General features: G+C 42.0%; 1 protein-coding gene across 1 annotated transcript in view; it reads left to right on the top strand.

Moving 5' to 3' along the window:
• The first annotated feature begins 3,573 nt into the window (after positions 1-3,573).
• Positions 3,574-26,872, top strand: part of LOC308307136 (complement C3-like) — a 46,780-nt gene continuing 23,481 nt past the window's right edge. The window contains exons 1-20 of the mRNA XM_080752292.1: positions 3,574-3,673; positions 3,907-4,040; positions 4,464-4,662; positions 8,953-9,115; positions 9,747-9,832; positions 11,293-11,381; positions 11,649-11,731; positions 11,849-11,936; positions 12,469-12,571; positions 12,896-13,016; positions 17,827-17,942; positions 18,784-18,933; positions 19,938-20,043; positions 22,111-22,193; positions 22,718-22,912; positions 23,390-23,542; positions 24,716-24,845; positions 25,744-25,815; positions 26,249-26,446; positions 26,607-26,727. Of these exons, the coding sequence (XP_080608418.1) occupies positions 3,970-4,040; positions 4,464-4,662; positions 8,953-9,115; positions 9,747-9,832; positions 11,293-11,381; positions 11,649-11,731; positions 11,849-11,936; positions 12,469-12,571; positions 12,896-13,016; positions 17,827-17,942; positions 18,784-18,933; positions 19,938-20,043; positions 22,111-22,193; positions 22,718-22,912; positions 23,390-23,542; positions 24,716-24,845; positions 25,744-25,815; positions 26,249-26,446; positions 26,607-26,727 (2,327 nt within the window). The 5' untranslated portion in view covers positions 3,574-3,673; positions 3,907-3,969. The remainder of the gene's footprint in view (positions 3,674-3,906; positions 4,041-4,463; positions 4,663-8,952; positions 9,116-9,746; positions 9,833-11,292; positions 11,382-11,648; positions 11,732-11,848; positions 11,937-12,468; positions 12,572-12,895; positions 13,017-17,826; positions 17,943-18,783; positions 18,934-19,937; positions 20,044-22,110; positions 22,194-22,717; positions 22,913-23,389; positions 23,543-24,715; positions 24,846-25,743; positions 25,816-26,248; positions 26,447-26,606; positions 26,728-26,872) is intronic.

Here is a 26,872-nt window from a genome sequence, read left to right as displayed (position 1 = left end):
AGTTTATTTGTATTACAAGCTTATTTGCATTCAGTAAGTGTGATCCTTCACATATTCTTAAAGGACTTTTTTTTCTTTCTTTTTTACAACAAGGGTTCATATTTTAGATTGTAATTATAGAAAAGAAAAAGTTTGTGTTGTAATGTATATTTACAGTAACACTACTAGTATAGCCCCCATAAGTCACATCTGACCATGAAAGATCGTTGTGTGTCTTGGGAATGGGCTTATTGTGCGTAAATAGACATATTAAGCCACTTTTACGCATGCTAACTAAAATGATAGAAAGAATTAAATTAAAACATTTTAACACTCATCTTCTCATCTTTTATTTTATTTATTACAATCTAAAATATGAACCCTTGTAAAAAAAAAAAAAAGTTGTCCTTTTAGATGATAGTAGGCTGATAGTTGAGGCATTACATTTTGTGTGACTCAGTTCCACAGATAAATATTGAGGAATGTTTGCACCTTTCTTATATTATTTGACAATTTGGCCAATGTTTGACATATTTTTATAATATAGTTTGTTGATTACTTTTGATGCAGTAATGGTCTTTTTTAGATATTAAAAGGGTATTTTAAAAGTTCTTAAATCATCACGTCATGTCATCACCAGTGAAGAGAAGGAGGTAAATTCATTTGTAGGAGGCCTAGACATTTGGGAACCTAGCTGGAGAGGAGGATGAAGGTGAAGAGATTCAAATGAAGGGCCACATAGTCAAAAGAGGTCAACATTTTCATATTGATTTCCTCCCGTGCGCTGGTGTGAATCATTAAAGACAACTGCAACTCCACCTCCTTGAGGTCACTAAGAGAGGGTAAGAGATAGAGAGAGAGTAAAGTTGACATGTAGAACAAACTGAAGGAAAACATTTAATTTGTGGGATCTTTGCTAAAGTTAAGTTAAGGCCAAACTCTTATTTCGTTTTACACTGGTTACTGCATATTATTGAGGGTATCATTAATGTTAACGTAATGTGTTTCCAAAGTTATACTGTATCTTTTTCTGTTTCACAGGATGAGAAGGAAAATACTGCCCTAAAACATATAGAGTTAGACCTCCCAGTCTCAGGGCAGACACTAACCACGACTCCACGAGGCCACTTAGCTGGTCGAGAAGGCCTTTATTCTGCAGTACAAATGACCATACAACAGCTAACAGCAAGGACGCGCTGGCCATTGGGAAAAGCGGGCCTACTCCCGAACGGCCGGTTCATTCCCGGCCGGTCCAGGCCGGCCATTAGGAAAAAAATACAAATAAAATGTCAGCCTTCGTTCCATTTTGGGGGCTGGGCGGCCAACAAAGTAAATCGTCACTGTTGGGCAGAAACATTGTATCTCCAAGTTTCAAATTTGTAATTTTTTTTCAGAAAGCAAAGCCCTGCTTCATCATACAAGGCTGTTGCACAAAAGTAGTGAGCTTGTAGATCGGCTGTTTTCACTAGTTTAAATATTTTTTTAAATGATAAAATCAAAACAAACGGTTTTGGACATACAAGGTTTCCACCCGACAACGACAAAATATAACTCATGTAATTGGCTCACTGGCTTTTCACTTGTCATGATCTGAAATGGCAAATCTTTGAGTAGCAGCAGCGCTATGGAGAGAGATCTCTCTCTATAGCACGCAAAATGAGGGCCTCTCCAACTCTTTTTCCCGGGCTGAACCCAGCACGTCCCTGGCTAACAGGGTTGAGTTTAATGATTAGACAAATAAACTACTTTTTTGCTAGATTAAAGGCTATGTTTGCTGATGGGAAACAGCATTGATCTGCTGATGTGCACTATATTCTGGATTGCTGAGCACACATGGTTTTGTTTATGTCCAATTAACTATGTAGGCTACATGAGGCTGTAGATGCTAAGCAAATAAATATATACCTACTCTACATTAACAAGAGTATCAAAAGAGTATAGATTATTTTAGTGTTTAGCATGTTTAATGTCTAACCTGAATTCTTTACAGAGTAACGAGAAGTTTAATACAGGAGTGAATCCTGTATCCTAACATGAAATGCCTATAAAGTTTGTCACATTATTTATTTTTTAATCATTATCATTATTATTTTATTATTTCAGAGAAATGTGTTACTTCATATTTGTAATTCATGGTTTTGGACGTTTTAGCTTTGATTCAAGTAACGATGCTGTGACAGAAGATACAGAAAATATTCTCTTTAATGCCGTTCTCACTACAACGATTACAATGGGTATTTCGTTGTAATTATTTTTAAACTACATTTTGATGTAGTGGTCCCTATAGTTGTGAAGGCCCTTCATTGTCTCCACCAGCCGAAGGCATGGGGGAGAGTATGTTTTCCCCTTCGTCCGTCCGTGCGTCCGTCCGTGCGTGCGTCCTTCCGTCCGTCCGTGCGTCCGTGTGTCCTCGCAGTTTGTGTGCACCAAATCTCAGTCGCCGTTGGCCCGGTCGCTGCCAAAGTGAGCACACACATTCCCTGGATGCCAATCTAGAACCTCTGCCTTAAATTTTTCAAATAGGCCTTTTCTAGCGCCACCTAGTGGCCGAGGTTCACAAAACACATTTCTGTGCACTACTCTTACAGATTTTGTCCAAAAATCCTACAAATCGGTAGGCAGTATCTCGACAGTCATGTGATCGACACGGATCTGTCCAATTTTGCATATTCCATCCTGATTGGCTAAGATTGGCTTCCAAAATTTGTAGGATTGAGCCGTTTTGAACAAAATGCCTCAAATCCCAAACGCAAAGTGCAATTATCATGAAATTGCGCACACACGTTCCCACTAGGTCGAGGAAGAAATGCCACTTCAAATTTTTGAAATCAGCCTCATGGTGGCGCTATAACAGGCCGATTTCTGGTTTTACCTATAACTCCACCGATCAATTTCAAACTTTGTAAGCGCACTCCCTAGAGGCTAAGCATAAACCTTTGCCCTGCATTTCTCACATCAGCCTTTTATAGCGCCACCTTTGGGCCGACTTATGTAAAACACATTTTTTAATATTACTCCTTGAGATTTTATCCAAAAATCACGCAAATCGGTACACAGTATCTCTATAGTCATGTGATCAAGTCAGATCCGTCTGATATTTCATATTCCATCCTGTTTGGCTAATATTGTCTTCCAAAGTTTGCAGGATTGCTCTGTTTTTGAACAAAATGCCTCAAATCATCAACGCAGCTTGCGATTACCGTGAAATTTGCCACACATATTCCCACTAGGTCAAGGAACAAATGCTACCTTTTTCACATTGGCCTGTTATAGCGCCACCAGCAGGTAGACTTTAGCAAAACACATTTTTGGAACACAATGCTTCAAATCATGCATGCAGCGTCCGATTGCCATGAAAGATCTAAGGTGAAGAACATATGCCACCCTTTTTTACATTGGCCTATTATACAGTAGCACCACCAGCATGCACGGCCTGGTGGAGACCTGTGCTCGGAAGAGCACTGCTTCTAGTTTGTGTTTGTTTTTATTTAGTTGCGTCAGCCATTTAAAAAGTTGTGTCAAGAAACAACTTTGAACCCAAGTGATGTTTGGGGGGGTGGGGGGTGGGGGGGGGGGGGGGGTGACCACATCGACAGTGCTGTGTGTTTAGACTAGACTACAGCATAAAGGCCAACTATCTGGGGGAGCTGCAGACCAGCTGAGACCACAGGACCAGTGGTTGTGGGATTAGCAGGTAATGTATAAAATGTATTACCGGTATTGTTTTGCTTTTTTTTGGGGGGGGGGGGGGGGGGGGGGGGATTTTGCGAAAAGGCTTAGTTTTAGATTTGTTTTAAGTGTTAGTGTTATTCTTTTCCCACATTGGTTTTGTATACACACAATACAGTTTCAGTGTCATTTTTATTTATTTCACTTAACTCAAATGTTTGTTCAGTTAGTTGTCGTTGTCTGTGATAACCCTGACAGGTATCTGGGCAGCTATAGAGACATCATCGAGGGCAGAAAGCACAGGATCAGGCGACAGACATCATGCTGCTGTGGCTGGGCCTGGCCTCTCTGGCTTTGGCCTCTCTGACTTCACTGGCCAATGCAGCTCCTCTGTGAGTAGGCGAGCTTTGTATTCATTCATGCAATGTGTCTTTGGAAAATTACAGGCATACACGGTCGAGTGAGCACCTTAACTAGCTAGCTTTTTTTTTTTTTTTTTTTTTTTTTCAAAATGTAAAAAAATTAATATAGAATAAATTGTATGCTTTTGAAAATGTCCGGAAATAATGTAAAGTATATGATTTATACATGCACCTAAATGTACCCTTCAGGTTCTTGTTCATGAATCATTCCCAAAATGACTGCCATCCACAGGTTCTGTAGCAATTGTAAAAATGTCAGGCTTTAAATGTATGTTTTAGAAATATGAAATAACCTATGTCCATATGTGGAAAGTAATTGCATTGTTCTTTCTTTCTTTCTTTCTTTCTTTCTTTCTTTCTTTCTTTCTTTCTTCTTCACCCTTCTCATCTCAGACACGTGTTGGCTGCTCCTAACAAGCTGCGGGTGGGAACAGAGGAGAACATTTTCGTGGAGGTGCAGGATCATTCCGGGTCAGATAACTTGCATGTCGCCATCAAAGTGTTGAGCTATCCAGCCAAAACACAAGAGCTGCACTCCACATATGTGACCCTAACAAGTCAAAACCATTACCAGCAACTGGCACCAATCAAGGTATGGGGCCTATATAGAGGACCTATATAGACACATTCACATCACAGTTAGAATGCAATACTAAATGCTAAAGCGTGTAGATGTGCTATTTAAACCTTTCTTTTTCTTCAAATTATAGATTCTTATTTTTTAATGTATCTGTGAAATTCTTTTGAAAAATTTGAAATTTGCTATTTAATTTAACATTGAGAATTGTGAACATTTTAGATTATACAAATCTTAAAATTGTCCTAACTGTTAAATCGCTAAAGTTTTAGAACACCCACTCCGTTATTTTCAGCTTCTGAAGCCTTCTCTTTATATGTTTTCTATGAGCCGTGAGGGGGGTAGAATTTCGCGGCAAAATTACGTAATCTGGATCATCTGTATACGTTGTGTATACGTTGGCCAATCACATCGCAGATCATACACACATGATACACTACCGGCCAATTACAGTGCATCTTGCGTCTTTTCAGGAAATAGCTTGCTTCAACAGCTTTGTTTACACTGGTCTAGAAGTCTAGCATGTAACTCCCCAAGCGCTGCTCGTAGAAGGACACGAGACCCCTCTATAGATGCGTCTCGGCGAGGCGAGGTGGACGCGGTGGTCTGAAGGCCCGGTCCGCGAAGAAAAACGTCCGAAAAAAGCAGACGCGACCGCGGTTTGCTATACTGCTACAGACCACTAGTTGAGCAACTTACACAGTATAGCTTTAAATAACTAGAAGCTCAAGGGCGGCCGAGCGTCTAGTCGGCCACCTGGCCAACTCGGGAACAATGTAAATAGGGAATGAATGCCCCACCCTTTAATGCAAACCTCATTATACCTGTTGTCATAGGATCCGTTTTGACCATCTGTTTGCGTGTGTCCATTTATGCCCATATATGGGTGGGTGACGTGACGTAACGTTTTTGCTGTCCTCGGTGTCAAACATGTATAAATAAAAAATATATTTGTCAAAAACCTTCTGAATATTGTGCAGGACATTAAGCTTTATGTGAACTTACTCAAGATTAAAACATTTCATTCCTCATTTCTTCAGAATCTTCAACCAAACATGGCAAAACTCATATGGTGTGACTGTCCTGACCTTGTTTCTCAAAGTGGGAACTTGAATAAAACTAAGAAAAAGAATTGCTAAAAATCATTTGAAAATGAATTTAGGCTAAAAAAAATGTCTATTTTGAGCCTATATCTTTTCAAAGTCAAAGCATAATGTTTTCAGTCATTTCTGATCAAAAACATTTTGTCCCCCAACCCAAAATCATTTGGTGTGACACTAGTTTGGAAAAATTAAACAGGCAATTATTTGGACACCTATTGGCTAGAGAGGTCCTTCTTCTGTAAGGCTATTCAGCACTCCCAGCACAACTGCAAGACAGGTGTCTGAGGTGAGTTATGATTTTAACATTTTCATGAAATGCCATCTTGTTGAAACGTTGACAAACTCACCATTCTGGATGTCTTTTGGTGTGACACCTTTTCTTTAAAAAAAGCTTAAGTTATTTGAAGTTTTGGTCATATTTCCATGTAGATCTAGGCTGCTTTGTTATAGCTAGCATGCTGTTAGCATGCTAATGTGTACATAGTAGCCTCAAGGTAAACCTAAATGGAGAAAACAGTAATATGGTGTGACACTTAATCATATGGTGTGACATGTCTGCTTGTCACACCATATGACTTGACTGTCACACCATATGATTTATACTGTATTTAACTACAGATATAACAACAAATAACAAAGTTCCATGTTTCTTTTGTACATTTAAACATTTGTTTTAAACATTTTTACATAAAATGTAATTTAGCTTCATTCAGTGATACTTCAAATTCATCAGACAGAGCAGAAACCCCTTCACAGAAACCTTAACATATTGTTTCAATCTAAACAATATTTTCTGAGAGAACGAGAAAGTACAGGGAGAAACTAAACAATGACCCAGCAAGGAGAGAGGAGCCAAAGGGGCGAGACTGCATTTTCTACGAAGAGCAGGAGGTTGTCTGTGGCATAGCAGAACCTCAACAAGGCAGCCGGTTTGCTACCCTCACCAAATACGACTGGCTGATGTACAAATAATACAGTCTAAATGTATAATCTAATCTGATCTAATACTTTTGTACTTTCACTCACTGGACTGGACAGTGGACAGTGTTAAGGTAGGACCCGAGACAAAACTAGCGAAAATAGCTGATCTACAAGCTCTCAACACGTTGTGCTGCGAGAGCTTGTAGATCAGCTATTTTCAGAGTTGCGCAACCCAGCACTCTTTAGCTAGTGGAGATGTGGTGTAATGTCATGATTCCTAATTACATTTGTTCAACACAAAATGCTGTGTTCAAGTTCAGGAGACTTCGGAAAAAAAGCAATTTACCTGAATGCTGAGTTCTGTTTCCACTAATTGGTGTTAATAAAATGTTGCCTTCAATGCCTTGGCTCCAAGTGTGGCTATGCGCCTTATTGTCCCTTTAGGATCCTTCTGCCGTGGGCCGGCAGAAGACTTAGGTGTGCGTAGCATTCCTGTGCACATCCTCATCATCCATCTACTACTACAATTCTTTCTTATCCCATGTTAAAGCCCTACAATAATATCCTGTTCAGAAATATTAAGGCCATGTTATCCTGGGTAATTGTTTAATCAATCAGTAAAGTTCAGTACTCACTAATAGGTAGGTTAAAACACAGTTTGCTTTGACACATGAAGATATGATCATACGGTGTGACACTAAATCATTTGGTGTGACATTCCAAATAGTGAGAAATCATACCTTTATTAATGATTAAACCAAAAAAATGTTTATGGATTACATAGAGAATATTATCAGGAAGAGTCACAAATATTTGTGTAATTTTAGAGAAAGTTTTGACAGAATACATTTAAAATATGTTGTAAGATCATGAACATGGGCCTCACACAGAGTGTCGATTATGAAAAAAATATACAGATATAATTAATTTTCAAAAAACTATAGTGGATCACTGGTTAGTTATGATAAAGGACTTGGATAAAGTGAGTAACTTAAGAAAGATGTACTCCATTTTCATTTCATGAACAATTATTTTCATGTCACACCATATGACGATTTTAGGCACAAGTACAACAAACTGCTGAATAAAGTCTGATTCCAATAAAATATCTAAAAACAAAATGTATTTCCATAAGGTTGAGAGTGAGTAGAACAGAAGTAAATAACTTTTATGCCTGCAATTTAAAGTTTTTTTAAAAACACATTTTTTGGGGCGTCACGTCACTGACCCATATGGAGATATCTGTCTGTCTACCGGTACGTCCATTTTATGCCCATATATGGAGATCTCTGTAGGACCCGTTTTGACCATCTGTTTGCCTGTGTCCTTTTATGCCCATATGGAGATATCTGTATCTGTCTGTCTGCATCCATTTTATGCCCATATATGGAGATCTCTGTATCTGTTTGTCTGTGTCCTTTTATTCCCATTATAGAGATCTCTGTGTCTGTCTGTGCCTCCAACTGTGTTGCAGACACAGTGCCGGTTCCCCCTTTAATGCAAACCCCATTATACCTGTTGTCATATATGGACACAGGCCATATGTTTGTCTGTGTCCATTTAAGCCCATATATGAACATCAGAACACGTCATACTGATGACATTCAATACGTAACCATGGCATTTTTTGTTGACTCATGTGGTGTACGTGATGTCAGAGCCTTTTATGATGTGATGTCACAATGAGTCAGCGCTTGCGCCGGTTTCCTCAGAAACAGCCTGATGTTTTGCGCCGGTTCGGGAAAACCCTGCATCGTGTCGGGCCGAGGCCCGGCACTGCACTCCGCGCCGCGGCGGGGAGCGCGCGTGCTGAATCTGAAGCCGGTGGGACGAACGGTTCTCGAGATATACGCGGATTACATACACACACGCAGACAGAGATTTCTCGCATTTATAGTAAGACTAGAAGCAGCGTGATGTCACAATGAGTCAGCGCTTGCGCCGATATCCTCCGGAACAGCCTGATGACAACAATCAGCTCTGCATAAAGAGATTCCGAACGTTTTGCGCCGGTTTCGGAAAACCGCGCGTCAGGTCGGGTCGAGGCCACTGCACTCCGCGGCGGGGAACGCGCGTGCTGAATCTGAAGCCGGTGGGACGAACGGTTCTCGAGATACGCGGATTACAGACAGACACGCACGCACGCACGCAGAGACTTCTCGCATTTATAGATAGATAATAATAACAATGAAAAACAAAGTGTAGTAAATGGGGTCCTTGACATGAAAATGTTTGAGAACTCACTGGTCTAAAAGAAAGCAAAATGCGTTCTCCCTTTCAGATCCCAGTGGAGGGTTTCAACACGGATCCCAAAGTCAAGCAGTATGTGGTGGTGCAAGCCCAGTTCCCTGACCGCACGCTGGAGAAGGTGGTCATGGCTTCCTTCCAGTCCGGTTACATATTCATCCAAACAGATAAGACCATCTACACCCCAAACAGTAAAGGTAGGAACCCGTGTTCATTTCGTCGACTTTACAACATTGAAATGGGTGGCAAATGGGCAGATGGATGGGCTGAGAACACTTTCCATGTTGGGCCATCATCAGTAGCGCTTTGGAGGCCGGACGCGACCGGACGCCGGGTGGTCGGAAAAATTCCCACACGGACACACGGACGGCACCGAACGGTGCACGACCGTGTAAACGCGTGCGTCAATAAATGACCGTCCGCCCGGAAAAGAAAATCCCAAAGCACCACTGGCCATCATGATCCAGGAAGGGCTGAGAACAAATACCAGAAGACTAAAACACAGTCGCCACCGGGCGTCTATCCGGTGGAGCGGTAGAATGGTCTCTGCATGATATTCCTAAACGTAATCTCGGTAAACTATGCCTAAACGGTTAAACCTAACCTTATTCCTAACCTTAACCTCAGTAAGCCTAAAGTTATATCTAACCTTATTCTCATTAAAACAAATATACTAGAACCGTCGCACCGAGCGGTCAGCGTGAGGTTGGCGGAAAGAAATCAGGGCGAGAAGGTTTGTTGAAGAGTAGACCTCAGAATGGGTTATTAATGCATGACATGGAGTGTGCAATAAAACATACTAACGGTGTTGCTGTATGTGTGTGTCAGTGAATTACAGGATGTTTGCTGTGACCCCAGGCATGGATCCCATTCAGAGGGGAGCTGAGGGCGCGTCCGTTACTGTTGAAATTGTGTTGCGTGGCATAATGTAAACACACACACACACACACACACACACACACACACACACACACACACACACACACACACACACACACACACACACACACACACACACACACACACACACACACACACTTGCCACTCGATTTGCCATTCACTTTATGCATGCGCATACACTCCATTGGTACATTTTCCATTCATTCTCCTCAGTAGAATGTGTGCTGACCATATAAGGACTTCCATTATGGCCCGTGTTATGAGCATAGCTAGATTTAGGTTTTCGGGGGTGGCCAGCCAGTCCTCGACCAATCAGGGTAGAGTATGGCCGTAGTTATGTTATGATGTTTAGTTATGATGGTCAAAATAAAGGTTTTGAGAACCACAGTCGCTACTAGATTGTAAATGACTGAACTCATAAAATGCCACAGTCGTAGTAAATCAGTATCATACATATCCTGAAGCTGGAGACGTAGGCATACTGATATTCAGTGATTGGGTCTAATGATCAAAACGAGAACATTATAATGGTGTAAAAAATCTATAAAAAACAAAACATTTCCACGCTGTAAGGCCAGTAAGGGACAAGATGACCCCCGGCTACTTTCATTATCACTGAATACACCTTTAAGGCAGAGCCGCAGGAAAATCCTCTGTGTTGAGTGCATGGATGCATGTTTGACAGTGGTGGAACAAATATTTACAAAGTCCTGCAGTGTACCAAGGTCAAAGGTTGAATGCGTTAAAGTGAACATTTGTAACTCAAATCTTTCTTTCTTGGGGTGCCTGGAACAAAATATTTTGAGATGTCTGTCTGTCTGTCACAGCGTTTCTCCTCAGTGGCTGGAGCAATTGATCTGAAATCGCATCACCATTAGCATATGAACACACCTGACATAACTGTGAAGCCCGTTTGTCACTTTCACAAATCATATGCTGTATATTAGCATTTTTATGGTGTAACTACTATCTATTCTGCATCTAGCATGAGGCATATCTATTCTGCATCTAGCATGGGGCAACATGTTTAACCAGCTCTGTGTGTGTGTGTGTGTGTGTGTGTGTGTGTGTGTGTGTGTGTGTGTGTGTGTGTGTGTGTGTGTGTGTGGGGGGGGGGGGTGTTGGCTGGCCCTCTTTCAGATGTTGTCATGTAGATCGGTACACAGTATCTCTGTAGCCTTTACACGAAACGGGTATTTCTTACATTGATGCTCCTACATATTATCATGCAAGCACCAGAAAGTTACTTTCCATCCCTCATATACTGTGTGTACAGTGCACACCCCATAACCCACACACTGCACATCATTTCGGAGCTCATATCTTTGAACGGGTAAGGACTAGTACATATAATTCTAGAAAATACCTTTTTAGAATCAGCCTCAGGTCTTAATTGTTTTTATTTATCAAGTCACTAGTCAGTTTCTTTACTTTCTTTTATTTTAATTTTTTTTAATTGCTTGTTTCTTCTCAGAACCCAGACGGTATAACGTTTTCAGCTGGCACTGTTTTCCTGAATAAGGGGATCAAGTCTGGGAATTATGACATTCCTGATATCACCAGGTGGGTTTTCTTTGTGTATTTCTCCGTCAAGCCATGCTGTCATCGGAATTTAAACATTTCATTGAATTAACCCATGCGTGGGTGTACTTGTACACGTGTGTGTGTGTGTGTGTGTGTGTGTGTGTGTGTGTGTGTGTGTGTGTGCGTGCGTGCGTGCGTGCGTGCGTGCGTGCGTGCGTGCGTGCGTGCGTGCGTGTATTTGCGTGTGCGTGTACATGTGTGCGAGTGCGTGTGCGTGTGCGTGTGTGTGTGTGTGTGTGTGTGTAGTCTTGGGCTCTGGAAGGTAGTGGCCAAGTTTGCCAACAATCCACAGGAGAGCTTCAATGCTGAATTTGAAGTCAGTAAATACGGTGAGAAGGAAAATAATACATAAAAAACTAAGCTATGAGTTTCATGTATTTCAAATGTTGACCATGAATGAACCTATTCTTATAATTGAAGTGCTTCACCCTCCTGTGTGTCTACAGTGCTGCCTACATTTGAGGTGAAACTAGATCCAGAGGCCAGCTTCTTCTACGTGGACAGTCAAACATTTGAAGTGAACATTGAAGCTAAGTATGTTGTTGTGTGCCTGCATGTGATGGCAAAACACATTGTATTCCCACAAACGCCTGCACTTTATTGCAACCACGTTTATAATCGCAACGACATGAAAATCGCACACGTTGTATAGTGCGTCAATGTGTCAGGCCGCAAAAGGGGAAAAAATGTATCGCATTGGGCTTGTACTTTTCGCAATATAGCCATTTGTTCGGACATAGCAGTTTACCCTTTTCTCTGCTTAATCAGGTATATGGCTAAGAGGAGCAGATACGCAAGCTCTAGTGCATCTAGCGTGCACTCATCTTTTGCAATGTGTGGCTTCATCAGCTAAATGAATAGCTGTTGCTATTACTCATGGCTGTGAGGGTGTGAATGAGGTAACTGGTGACCCAGTGATGGTCTAAGTGCAGCCCGGGGACCCGGAGCCTTCATCTGTGCACACGCACACGCACACAGCCTTAAGGCCATTTCAGACGGGGGACTATTAACATGGGCTAGTGGTCTGTCCGTATTGATTGTGTGGTGTGTACCTGTACCTTTGTAGGTATCTGTATGGTGAGCCGGTGAGTGGAAACGCCTTTGTGGTGTTTGGAGTCATTCAAGGAAATCACAAGAGGGCCTTCCCTGGCTCTCTAAAGAGAATACCGGTTAGTATACAGTCAAAGTGACTTCGAATGTCAATGTCGTTGTTCAGTTTAATACATGGGTCTTCAATGGGCAGGGGCGGGGGGGCTCCTTACACTTAGGAACTCTCATTTCCTGGGCCCGCAACATTCAAGTTTACTAAGTATTGAACAAGGACAACACTGAGAGTGCTGTCAAACAAGTCTATGAAACTCTATGAAATCGATGAAAAGGTTTAATCTGCAACACAAACTAATACATGCAGTGGGGGTCCTTGGCCTGAAAAACATTGAAGACCCCTTGTTTAATATAAATAATAACTAGTCCTTTGTGGTTGGTGTTTTTAGGTGGTAAGGGGAGAGGCCAGGGCCACCTTGAAGAGGGAATACATGAGCACAGAGAATCTCATACAGCTGGCGAACAATGGGAGCTCCATATATGTCTCTGTCACTGTGCTGACTGGGAGTGGTGAGAGTGCATGTCTAATCAGCTATATGCACAGCAGCCATTTTGGAGAGAAGTTGGGTCTCTTCTCACTTCCTTCACAGGGTGTTACCAATAATACTAATGAAGGCTCTGTTCCATTCTGGTCAAACAGGGTGCTGATATTGTGCATTAGGCTCTCACAGTGTGGTCCAGGGACCCTCATGGATCCTTGTCGGTTCCAAATGACCCTCGGTTCGAATTCACTTCACCTTAGTTTTAAACCAAATATCTCAGGGGGATATGTGGTTTAAAAAACAAGACTAATATATGTTTTTAACTTAACAAATCATCATCATACATTGACTTTGTCTCAATTCCAAACAATTCATAAATGTTTGCACTTGTGCTTTCACGTGGAAATGTAAAACTGGTCAAAATGACCCGAACCGAAGTTAAGGGTTAACAGGTGTGTAACCCTGAGAGTGTACAAATGGAACCAATTGGACCTGTAAGCATAAGGTTCCATTTGGTTCCATTTGTACACTCCCAGAGTTATGGGGATCCTTGAAATACTGTAAAAGGTTTGAGTACTGTGCTACATGAAATGAAACAGAACTTTCATTAGTATCATTGGTAACACCTTTGAATGAAGTGAGAAGAGACCCAACTTCTCTCCAATAAGGCTGCTGTGCATATTCCCTATCCACCTCTTTCCGCGGAAATTTACTGGAGAATGTTTTGCACCACACTGCACCACACTTCCGGTTAACAGCAGACATACAAGCTCACGTCGTGTCGCAGATACAGCCTTTGTGAGCTTGTAGATCACACTCGGCTGCGGCGCCGGAAGCTTTGTCCAATTTCTGCGCAATGCACGATGGGATGTTGGAAACTTGTGGATAGACCCGTTTCTTGTTTACAAACATTGAGACTAAATGCACAGGTGACTGTATCATGTAATCAATTCCCAACAATCCCCAAACCTGTTGTTTTGGGGAGCGCTGGTTTCATTGGCTCATACCAACCTGCACGCGCATCTACCGTAGTTCTTATCAGTGTAACGTGGACCAGAAATGCATATATTATGTCAGCATATCATCGTTGACGGGTGGAAACGGTTACTTTTTTTTTTTTTTTTTTTTTTTTTTTCAGGAAATTGAAGAAAAGTTGTGGTTGCTATATAGGCAACACACTTTTGTTCTATAGGTCCGGGAATTCTTTGCCAGCAAAGTGATCCTACTTTTTGTTAACGTTTCCACGACAGAAAAGTTAAGCTTTTGGTCATTCACACACTAGTCAGGTCCACTATGTATTTTTGTTGGATTTTTTTGGAGATTAGTAAAACTATACATTTCTGGAATCTTCAGACCATGGGGAATCCAAAAATATTTGTTTGCATTTGCACAGACACCTGCAAAGCCGCCATTTTGGACGTTCAAAATGGCCGACATAAAATACATAATTTGTGCTATCTTGGCTTCTAGACAACCTAGAAACTTAATTAAACATGCCAATCCTATGTTTTCTGGGTCAAGGAATCGACTGAGTAAATGATGGGTGTAAAATGTTCCGGACCCCCACCCCCTTTCTTGGGGTTATCTATTTTGGGACCTCCCAGAACAGTACGCTAGCTTGTTAATGTATTTTTCATAATATTAGAGTTTTGTAGGTTTTAAAACATCCTGAGTTGATTCATTAGACTTTTAAAGCAGCCAGAATAACCGTTCTGACTTTTGGTTGGGGTCTTTCCTCACCTGGGACCCCCTAGACAGACCCATGAGCCTATCACAGTAATCGCTCTGCTCCTGCTCCAGAACAATGTTAAATTAGATCATAATTGAAGCATAAAAGTTGTTGTAGCTGGGCTCTGAAAACAAAAATGAGTAAGCAAAATACCAGAGGTCTTCCTCAGGGGGTCCGGGACCCTTGGGGGGTCCTCATAGTTACTACAGGGGGCCCACCAAATCTTAATGGGAAAGGATTTTCTTTTTTATGTATGTTTTTATGTATCCTGGGTTTATGTATTGTACTTCGATGATTTATTAGTATTCTCAGTATTATTTATACAATTTTTGTGTTAGACATTTATGGTTGACAGGTGTTACTGCAGGGATTAAGGTATTGCAACTTCTCACTTTGGGTGTGCAGACTAACGTGTCCATCTATTCCACTGCACTCACACTGACAAACACACACACACACACACACACACACACACACACACACACACACACACACACACACACACACACACACACACACACACACACACCTCTTTGTTAATCGTCACCCCAAAACCCTCACCCTATCCTCTTAAAGAGCTCATGGTCAATTATGCCCAAAGAGATTCACTAAAATACTGTACATGTCCTCCCTAATTTGCAAGACATATGTGTTGACAGTCTCCACCATAGCATTTGCAGGGAGGAGTGCAACCTGCTTTGCAGCCAAATTTGATGGGCTCAAGTACTGCCTTTGGAGCAGGGAGGGCAAGACACCTGACTGGAACATTCCCTCCACTCTCTAAATGCCATCTATTTTCTTCGATTGATCGAAGCTTGGGGCAATTTGTCAGGTATGACAAAGTAGGCATCATAATACGATACCTTCAAGGGACATGATTTTGTGGAAGTGCACACACATATTCAAGCAAGTTCAAGTTATTGGATGTCACAAATGTCAAGGGTTCCTTGGCCTACATGATTTTTCTGGTGCTGGCTGGGGAAGAGAATTTTGTTGGAATCTCCAAAAAGACATGGGTCAATGCCTACTTGAAGCCTGGTGATGATGACCAAGTCATTAACCACAAGTCATTAACCACTTCAAGGACATTAAAGGGTTCCATTCCTCCTGAGCTTATTATTGGTGAGCTTCCATCAACATTGCAGTCATTGGAGCATTTTGCATGCCATGTTTACAGTTCAAAAGGTCCAACAACCCTGCGATTACTCAGATGGGAACTATTTCTGTCAAAGAACTGAGGGTGAGATGCTACCTCCAACTCGTGCTGCACTGCTACCACATCCGTGCCAACTATGTCACAATGCAGGATAAATCATACCTGACAAATTGCCCTGAGCTTCCACCAATCGAAGAAAATAGATGGAATTCAGAGAGTGGAGGGTATTTTCCAGTCAGGTGTCTTGCCCTCCCTGCTCAAAGGCAGTACTTGAGCTCATCAAATATGGCTGCAAGGGACGGTGCAGCTGCTCAAGTAACCTGCCTTTCACTCCATGGTGGAGACTGTGTCAACACTATTAGGTTGGACATTGAAGATGACAATGATGAAGACAATAGATCCTGCATGTCTGAAATGACTGCATTGTAGTGAATCTTTTTGGGCATAATTGACCATGGGCTCTTTAAGAGGATAGGGTGAGGGTTTTGGGGTGACAATAACAAAGAGGTGTGTATGTGTGTGTGTTGTGTTGTCAGTATGAGTGCAGTGCAATAAATGGACACGTTAGTCTGCACAAGTGAGAAGTTGCAATACTTTCATTATGTCAAATTCTGGGTCTGACCCTTGCCCTTCCCCTGTTCTACCACACTTTGCTCGCACCCTCCCCTCCTGTGAACCTGATTGTCAATCTGAACTCCTCCCGGCTTCACAGCTGTGAGCTGTTGCCGGATGACTACCTAGTTGTCCTTTTATGGTTCCCCTGGCATCACAGGGATCTCCATATATGGGCATAAAGGGGATTTGGTTCCCTGACATCACAGTGATGTCAGAGCGGGATGCCAGAGTGTGAGAGTCAATCAACAAAAAAGCGTTACCCGTCCAGACAGACAGATAGATATGGTCAAGATGTGACTGTTCTGATAGTAAACTGTGACCTATGGTCGCAAACTGCGACCTATGGCCGCAATAAACCCAGGATACATAAAAACATTAAAAGTTTCAGTTTCAAATGTGAAAAAAAAAAAGATCCCATCAAGATTGGCGGGCCCCCTGTAGTAACTCTGAGGACCCAGCAGGGGTCCCGGACCCCCTGTGGAAGACCCCTGGTATTTGCTACTACTCATTTTTGTTTTCAGAGCCCAGCTACAACAACTTTTATGCTTCAATTATGATCTAATTTAACATTGTTCTGGAGCATTGTTCTGGAGACAGACCCCTAGACAGGGGTCTGTCTAGGGGTCCCAGGTGAGGAAAGACCCCAACCAAAAGTCAGAAAGGTTATTCTGGCTGCTTTAAAAGTCTAATAAATGAACTCGGGATGTTTTAAAACCTACAAAACAACTCTAATATTATGAAAATCGGACATTAACTGGCTAGCGTACTGTTCTGGGAGGTCCCAAAATAGATAACCCCCAGAAAGGGGGTGGGGGTCCAGAACATTTTACATCCATCATTCATTCATTCGATTCCTTGACCCAGAAAACATAGGATTAGCATGTTTAATTACGTTTCTAGGTTGTCTTGAAGCCAAGATAGCACAAATTGTGTATTTTATGGCGGCCATTTTGAACGTCCAAAATGGAGGCTTTGCAGGTGTCAGTGCAAATGCAAACAAAGATTTCTGGATTCCCCATGCTCTGAAGATTCCAAAAATGTATAGTTTTACAAATCTCCAAAAAAATCCAACGAATAAACCTTTATTAACATAGCGGACCTGACTACACTGTTGTCACTGTTGTCATGCTTCACATGACATCACACTATATAATATAAACGGTAAGACTTCAGAATTCAGTTCGCAATACAATAATAGATTATATTTTTAAACCCAAGTACAGATTTGACTGAGGAACTTTCCCTTGTATATCAGCTGAGTAATATTGGACCATGCAGGGGTAGCTACTGTATACTTTGTCCACCACTGGTGACTGATGTGTGAATGTTGCCTCACAGGTAGTGAGATGGTGGAGGCTGAGGCCAGAGGAATCCGCATCGTCACGTCTCCTTACACCATCAGCTTCAAGAAGAGTGCAAAGTACTTCAAGCCAGGAATGGCCCTTGATGTTTTGGTATGTCATACCAGCGGTGGAAAAAAGTACTCAAATTGTTTACTTATAAGTGAAAGTGTCAATACTGCAATGTAGAAATACCCTGTTACGAGTTAAAGTCCAGAACTAGAGGGTCTAATTAAACATTTACTTGAGTAAAATAACAAAAGTATTGGCATCAAAAATACCAAAAGTATAAAGTACTCATCATGCAGAATGTCCCATTTCACAAGTTTTCAAAATGTATGAAAATAAAGACTAATGTATGAAAATAATCCTTCTACAAAGTAAATATTAACTAAAGTTTTCAAATAATTGTAGTGGAGTAAAAGTACAATATTTACCTCTGAGAAGTAGTGGAGTTGAAGTAAAAGTACAGAAAATTGGAAATGCTCCAATAAAAAATGCCTCAAAATTGCATGTGGAAAAAAACGTGTTTTTCACATGCGTACACTGGAGCTTTCAAAAGACACCCGCACGTCTTGTAGAATCAGAAAAGAATCCCTGTCAACAACAGATCTATTCCAACGATCCACATCCACTCCAAATATACAGGCTTCAGAGTCCAGCATGTGCCCAGCCCCGTCTCCCATACACATCATTATGGCTATTTTTTCTTTTAATTCCTAAAAAAAGGGAAAGGCTGTTTTGGTTACGTCATGACGTTATCGGGCGACATACCATAGAATCCAAAAATATTTGGTGAGCCATAGGCCAGCGAACAGCGCTATCCAGCACCAAAACAAAGAAAGTCGTAAAACTCGTTCTTGAGGTCTTAAGTAAATGTACTTGTTATTACTAGGGTTTTTTGGAGCCTGGTACTTGAGTAAATGTACCTAATTACTTTACCCCACTGTTCCAGGTTCAGGTTATGAACCCTGATGAAACTCCAGCGGTTAACGTGCCCTTGCTGGTGAACCCAGGAGGTCTAGTAAGCTCAACAGATGACAACGGAATGGCCCAGGTTCCTGTTAACATACAGGAGGCAGCGGGCTCAAGCCTGGTAATCACTGTAAGTTACTGGACCTGGCCAATGCTCCAAATAAATTAGATCAGTGTTTCTCAAACTTTCAAATGTCAATGTCTCCCCTTAACTCTGACAGTGTACACATGGAACCAAATGGATCTGTTAGGGTTCATTTGGTTCCATTTGTACACTGTTAGAGTTAATTACTTGTATGGGTCAATGTAGACCCCCATGAGGGAACCCACAGAGTCCTTGGAATCCACTTTGGGCGCTTTTTGACTTACAAAGAACCAGTTCGGGTTCTTTCTCCCGCCTATGGGATGAACCAGAGGTGAGCTTTTCCACCAAGAACCAAGGTGGTTCTGAACCGTAAAAGATGGTTCGGAACGGGAACCACAAAATCCTTGGTTCCTCTGGTTCAATCTGGTTCAATCTGGTGGAAACGCAAGCCGGTTCGCGGCCGGTTCGCAAGAACGAACCAAGGTTCCAAGAAAGTTGAACGGCACTAGTTCTTGAACCAAGGTTGTTTTGGTGGAAAAGGCCCCTTTGAGAACCACTGATTAGATTACTAAGAATTGATTGAAAATGGTATTAAAAGAAACCTTGGACACCAATAAATACAAATTTTAAGGATACTAGCTAAGTTTCATTGATCCAAGCCGGAACACAATCGATCGAGCATTAAAATAATGCTCTGTGTGCCCAGGGCCCTCCCATCTGACGCTTTTGAGATTCGTGGGCTCTGATCCAGCGAAGGTTGTGGGAACCATGCACTGCATCACATTTTATTCTCACAAAACTCTTAGATGTAAAAGTGATGTGAAATTCTTCTTTGGGCAGGATTTCACTGTTTAAGGAAAAATAAGGAGAAAAAAAAGAAATGCATGAAAATAACAGTTTGAAATCTGTGTCATATAGATTGATAACTCATGAGTGTGTGTGTGTGTGTGTGTGTGTGTGTGTGTGTGTGCGTGCGTGCGTGCGTGCGTGCGTGCGTGCGTGCGTGCGTGCGTGCGTGCGTGCGCGCGCGGGTGCATGATTAATCCCAGGCAAAGACCACGAAGCAAGGAATCAGAGAAGACAGACAGACCCAAGCCACCATGACAGTCCAGTCATATCTTCCTCCACCTGGTAGCAACAACTACCTCCAACTAGGTAAACACACATACAGTAGATGTATTATTGGTACTGGTAGTAACAACTACCTCCAACTAGGTAAACACACATACAGTAGATGTATTATTGGTACTGGTAGTAACAACTACCTCCAACTAGGTACATACACATACAGTAGATGTATTATTGGTACTGGTAGTAACAACTACCTCCACCTGGAAAAATGTAGAGATGAAATATGTCTATGTATTATTACACAGCTTGGTTGAATGCACAGTGCACGTTGCAATATGTTGCAACGCCATTTAGTCAATATTTATTTTATATTTTATATTATTATTATATATTTTTCCTTTTCACGATTAATGATTGATGATGAAAACTTTTAATGATTAATTGAAAAAGTAATCAAAAGAATCATCGATACGCCACTACGCGCCCCGCCAGTTTAGGTATAGGGATACATTCAATACGTCAAAGACAGGTAGTGCAGTGCAAACATTTACTGAAGGACAAGCCGAGGAATGGCCATACACTAATCACGAGCACCTGGACCCCCACGTGACTGAGTACAGGCCAGTGGTGGAAAAAGTACTCAAGTATTGGCATCAAAACATATATTTAAAATATCAAAAGTAAAAGTAGTCATTATGCCCATTTCAAGTTATCAAGTAAAAATTGCAGACCTACAAGCTCACAATGCGCTGAACTTGCGACGCATTGTGAGCTTGTAGATCGGCTATTATCAAATGGCCGAAATGTATATAGGGTTGAAGTGTTTAATGTACTAGAAGCTGGTCGGCGACCTGGCCAACTTGGGAACAATGTAAATAGGGAATGAATGCCCTGCCCTTTAATGCAAACCCCATTATACCTGTTGTCATAGGATCCGTTTTGACCATCTGTTTGCGTGTGTCCATTTATGCCCATATATGGAGATATCTGTCTCTAAGCGTCCATTTTATGCCCATATATGGAGATCTCTGTAGGACCCGGCCATCTGTTTGCCTGTGTCCATTTTTGCTCATATATGGAGATATTTCTATCTGTCTGTCTGCATCCATTTTATGCACACATGGAGATCTCTGTAGGACCCGTTTTGACCATCTGTTTGCCTTTGTCCATTTATGCTCATATTTGGAGAGATCTGTATCTGTCTGTCTGCATCCATTTAATGCACATACATATATGGAGATCTCTGTATCTGTTTGTTTGTGTCCCTTTATTCCCATTATGGAGATCTCTGTATCTGTCTGTGCCTCCTACTGTGTTGCAGACACAGCGCCTGTTCCCCCTTTAATGCAAACCCCATTATACCTGTTGTCATAATGGACAGGAGTAGAAGTAAAAGTACTGAAAATTGGAAATACTCCAGTAAAGTAAAAACGCCTTAAAATTGTACTTAAGTACATTACTTAACCCATTTAGACCTGAACACATTATGACGCAATATTTTATGCTTTAACTATTGAAAAATAGCAGATATACAAGCTCACAGCGCGGCACCGAGTGCCGCGCTGCGAGCTTGTAGATCTGCTATTTTTGAAAAAGTCTTGAAAATGTGTGCAAATCTTTGAATAGATGTATTTTCAAAGCGAACGTTTGTAACTCAAATTTTGCTTCTGGGTGGTCCCTGGAACTAGATATTTTGAAATGGGGGTCCGTGGTCAAATAAATATCACTTTGGGGGTCCTTCACATGAAAAGGTTTGAGCACCACTGACATAGTAGTCTCTCAAGAAAAGACTAACTGAGCTCCAGTTGAAGTGAAAAGGACCTTTTTTTTTCAAAAATAGCAGATCTACAAGCTTGCAGCGCGGCACTCGGTGCCGCGCTGTGAGCTTGTATATCTGCTATTTTCAATATTTAAAGCATAAAATATTGCGTCATAATGTGTTCAGGCCTAAATGGGTTAAATGTACTTAGTTGTACTTTACACCACTGACGAGGACCTGGACCCCCAGGTGACCAAGTACAGTACAGGCACACGACACCATGACAACGATAGTTGCACCCCTATAGTAATAGTGTTGTCGTTATGTAGTAACAGATTAAGCCATACGCTGCAGAAAAGGTTGCCTGACTTCTTAACTTGCTATTGTCACAGGTGTGGAAAAAGCAGGAAACGACATCACAATTACCTTTAACTTCGCGGGGGTGGCAATATCTACCCATGGCGTTACATATCTGGTGAGTTGAGTTGTGTGAAAATGAGTATGAACTTTATTATGAACTAAAATAACTGTATTGCCACATCTTTGCATCTTAAATCATAATTAAATGTATATAATATGTGTAGAACTATTGAAAAGTATAGCTAAAAGTACTTGGTACCTTTGTGATGAACCGGTGAGTGGAAACACCTTTGTGGTGTTTGTAAGTAAACGTACTCAGTTACTTCCCTCCCCGACATGTATACACCAGTGTTGATTTTGACAGGAAATTCTGATTTAATTCAGTCAGTCTTTTGAATAAAGAAATATTTAATTTTAGTCTAGTTTTAGTCGACTAATAATCATACAATTTTAGTCGACTAAATCTACTGTTGATTTTGTCGACTAAAATGTATTTTGGCAGGCAATATATTTAGTCGTAGTTTTAGTCATCATAGCTTAGTTTTTATTTAGGTAGTCGACGAGCAAAAAAAGTATTGTCACAGTTTTTAGCCGACGAAACCAACTACGGTGTAATACGCGTCTTTTCTTTGTTTTCAGATCCTGAGCAGAGGTCAGATAGTGAAGGCGGGCTACCTGTCGAGGGCGTCGTCCAGTTCAGTCTTGAAGGAGCGGGTGACCGTCAGCAAGCTGATGCTGCCCTCCTTCCGCGTGGTGGGGTACTACCACGCCTCCTCCACCGAGGTGGTGTCGGACTCAGTCCTGGTCTACGTCAAGGAGACCTGCATGGGCTCGGTGAGAGGGTTCACTTTCACACCATAGAGTTAGATATAAACTAGAGGGCAGACTTCCCTAGGTGCTGGTGACATTTGACATTTGTAAAATGTTACGTTTGTATTAGGAGGACAGGATGAGTCACCAAAACCAAGGACGGGTGTTTTCGATGACTCTATCATGGTTAAAATGAAGTTTGAAGTTACAATGGGTTTGTATAGGAAGGGAGCGTGTGATGTGATAAAATGAATATCAAATATGTAAATACTGAATCAAGCAACTTAAAAACTGTCCCGGGTGCTCCCAAAAGTCTGATTTGACAATAACATTTTAAGTTAAATATCCCTATCTATATGAGGTTATGTAAGATGTAAGAAGGGGGCTCCAAGGAAAAGAAATTGGGAACCTGCTGCTTCAGTATTGCCACAATAGATAAATAAATAAAGTTAAAAAAAGAAAGAAAAAATACAGTTGTATGTATATCTTTGTCTGTTTTAGTTGAAGATAGAGGTGGCAGAGCAAGAGGATTTTGCACCGCGGGGCAAATTGAGGCTGAAGGTGACGGGGGACAAAGGAGCCAGGGTGGGCCTGGTGGCCGTGGATAAGGCTGTCTACGTCCTCAACAACAAACACCGGCTTACACAGAAACAGGTATGTGGTAATAGCAAGGCCATGGGTCACATTATTAAGTGATCTTTATACTGTTTTTTACTGTCTTTTAGATTATTTTGTATAATATCGATCTATCTACAGTATAGACATTTATCTAACATTCCCTGCTCACTTCTATTCTCAATACTTTAAGTGCTACTTTAGCTAATAAATTTAATAGTTTACAGTTTACAGTTTAGGCATTTAGCAGACGCTTTTAATCCAAAGCGTCTTACAATAAGCAGATACAAAACATCACAAGATAATATGTCAGTACATCAACAGCAATATAACAAGTGCAAATGGATATCTATCTAGAAAAAAACACAATAAAATCAAAGTTAAAAAAAAACCTAAATACAAATGCTAACTATCTTCATGTATGGTCATTGATTTTCTGTAGTGCTAAGGGTTTAGGTGGAGTGTGAAGAGGTGGGTCTTCAGTCCACGGCGAAAGCTATCGAGTGAGTCCGTTGTTCTAAGTGCGACAGGGAGTTTATTCCACAACTTGGGGGCCAGGAGGGCAAACTGTCTCGGACGAGTGGATTTTTGCCCTGGAGTTTTTAGCGAGGGTTCTGTCAGCCTCCCTGTGTTGGCTGATCTAAGTGAACGGGTGGGGGTGTAGGCGTTGATCAGGTCTTGGAGGTATGGAGGAGCCATACCTTTGGCTGCTTTGAAGGTCAGCATCAGTGTTTTGTATTCAGTGCGGGCCGCAACCGGGAGCCAGTGGAGGCTGCGGAGAAGGGGAGAGACATGTGAGAACTTAGGCTGGTTGAAGACCAGTCGTGCCGCAGCGTTTTGGATCAGTTGGAGAGGTTTAAGTGCACATGCCGGGAGACCAGTGAGGAGAGAGTTACAATAGTCAAGTTTTGATATGACAGATGGCTGAATGAGGAGCTGGGCTGCCTCCTGGAATAAAAGTTGCTATTATCCTGCTTTCCTTCAGTAGCACAACCAAGGGTGCACCCTCTGTTTTCATATTCGTCATTCTTTTGAAATGTATGTGTGTGCGTGGGGTGTGTGTGTGTGTGTGTGTGTGTGTGTGTGTGTGTGTGTGTGTGTGTGTGTGCGTGCGCGTGCGCGTGCGTGTCTGTGTCTGTGTCTGTGCGTGCGTGCGTGCGTGCGTGCGTGCGTGCGTGCGTGCGTGCGTGCGTGCGTGCGTACCTGTCTCAGGTGTGGAGCATAGTGGATAGGTATGACACAGGCTGTACACCAGGTGGGGGGAGGAACGCGATGGGCGTGTTCTATGACGCCGGGCTGATGTTTCAGTCCAGCACTGCCTCTGGTACCCCTGACCGCACAGGTAATAATGACCACCTGCATGAGTCCTCATTATGTCTAATGACTTTCACTCGGCTACATTGTGTGTGTGTGTGTGTGTGTGTGTGTGTGTGTGTGTGTGTGTGTGTGTGTGTGTGTGTGTGTGTGTGTGTCCGTCCGTCCGTCCGTCCGTCCGTCCGTCCGTCCGTCCATTACCAGCTAATCTCCGGCACCATTGGCCCGGTCGCTGCCAAACCATGCACACACACTCCCTGCCACACATTTTTCATGTGGGAATGTTCTAGCGCCACCATGAGGCAGATGTTTGCCATGAACATCCAAAATATATTATCTACCTACCCATCCTATTCAGCTATGTACAGTTCAAAGTTCAAAATTTGTCAGCCAAAGCCATGCTGTACAATATGGAAACAATAAAACTGCCACTTTAACTCATACAGTTCTCAGAGAGAGATAGAGAGAGAGATAGCCACATACATTGCACCACGGACATGAATGTCCATGTACGGACATGTTAACGACCCCTGCTATAGTCATGTGATCGAGACGGATCTGTCTGATATTTCATATTCCATCCTAATTGGCTAACTTTGGCTTCCAAAGTTTGCAGGATTGGTCCGTTTTGAACAAAATGCCTCAAATCATGAACGCTGCTTGTGTTTTGCATACATTCTGGACATTGGCTTGTTATAGCACCACCAGCAGGTTGACTTTAGCAAGACCCATTGGAACAAAATGCCTCAAATCATGAATGCAGCGTCCGATTGCCATAAAAGGCAGAGGAAGACATGGCACCCTTTTCACATTGGCCTATTAGAGCGCCACCAGGAGGCCACAATAACCTAACAAGACCTGTGCTTCTAGTTTTGTCTTGATTTTTCTTTTCTTCTTTTTTTCTTTTTTTGTTGTTGTATATTTAGACATAAAGTGCCCAGTAAGTGCCAGGAGGCGTCGAGCCGCAGTAAACATAGCCGATGCAAGGACTTCACTTGGTAAGACAACTCAAACCACACCAGAATATTCAATGGAAATGCACTATCACTGTGTTTTACCCACACGAAACCACCCTAATGTCAGTTTTCTGTGCATGTCATAATAGCAGAACATTCTGTGAAAACAGCCTAATCTCCTTCGCGTTGTAAGCTTGTAGATCGGCTATTTTCACAGAATAGATTTTAGAGCTATATTTTCATCCATGTCTTACCCTTTATGCCGTATCCCTAAACTTCTTTGTTTTTACCCCAATACTGCACTGCAGAAAACAACCTCCATGGCTCACCCTTGCTTAGGCAACAAAAAGTGTCAGTGTCAACCATGCAATGAGTTATGAGTACAAGGCAAAGAGAAGTGACAACAGTGCAATCAGTACAATTTTAGTTAACTATAATAACCCTGCCCCTTACCCATGTTTCTTTTCCCTCACAGTGAGTGGATTCACAGACGAGTTGCGGCGCAGGTGTTGCTTGGACGGCATGAGAGACACCCCGCTGTCGTACAACTGCCAACGGCGCAGCGAGTACATCCAAGACGGCCCAGAATGCAAGGCGGCCTTCCTGCACTGCTGCCAACAGCTGGCCGACCAGCTTGACGAGCACAGAGAAGACCAGCTGATCCTGGCCCGCAGTAATGCTTATTGTTCAAACTCAATTAATATGCAATCAGCAGATTTGTTTAAAAGGAATTAGGAATGTTTTAGTGCCATGTACTGTAGCTGGTAAAATACTTTGTGACTTGAGTCATTAACCCCTACTGTATATCTTATCTGTTCTCTTTGACAACATAGGTGACAATTTTGGAAACTTTGACACCAGTCAGATATCGATTACTTCTCGCACCAACTTCCCTGAGAGCTGGCTCTGGAATGAGATCGACTTGCCTGCTCAGTGCCCTACACATGTTGCCTGGTAAGAGGGCTGATCAATGCAGTATGTCCTGCATAGTTATTTTCAAAAGTTTTCAAATTTGGACAAAATCCTTTGAAAATAGCAAATCCACAAGCTCACTACATGTTGCATTGCAACATGCTGTGAGCTTTTGCTGCCTTTGAAT

Source organism: Nannobrachium achirus (genome assembly GCF_963921795.1).
Source record: "Nannobrachium achirus genome assembly, chromosome: 21".
NCBI lineage: Eukaryota > Metazoa > Chordata > Actinopteri > Myctophiformes > Myctophidae > Nannobrachium > Nannobrachium achirus.
Note: the sequence above shows the minus strand (reverse complement) of the source record. Positions and strands in the feature narration are given on the sequence as shown.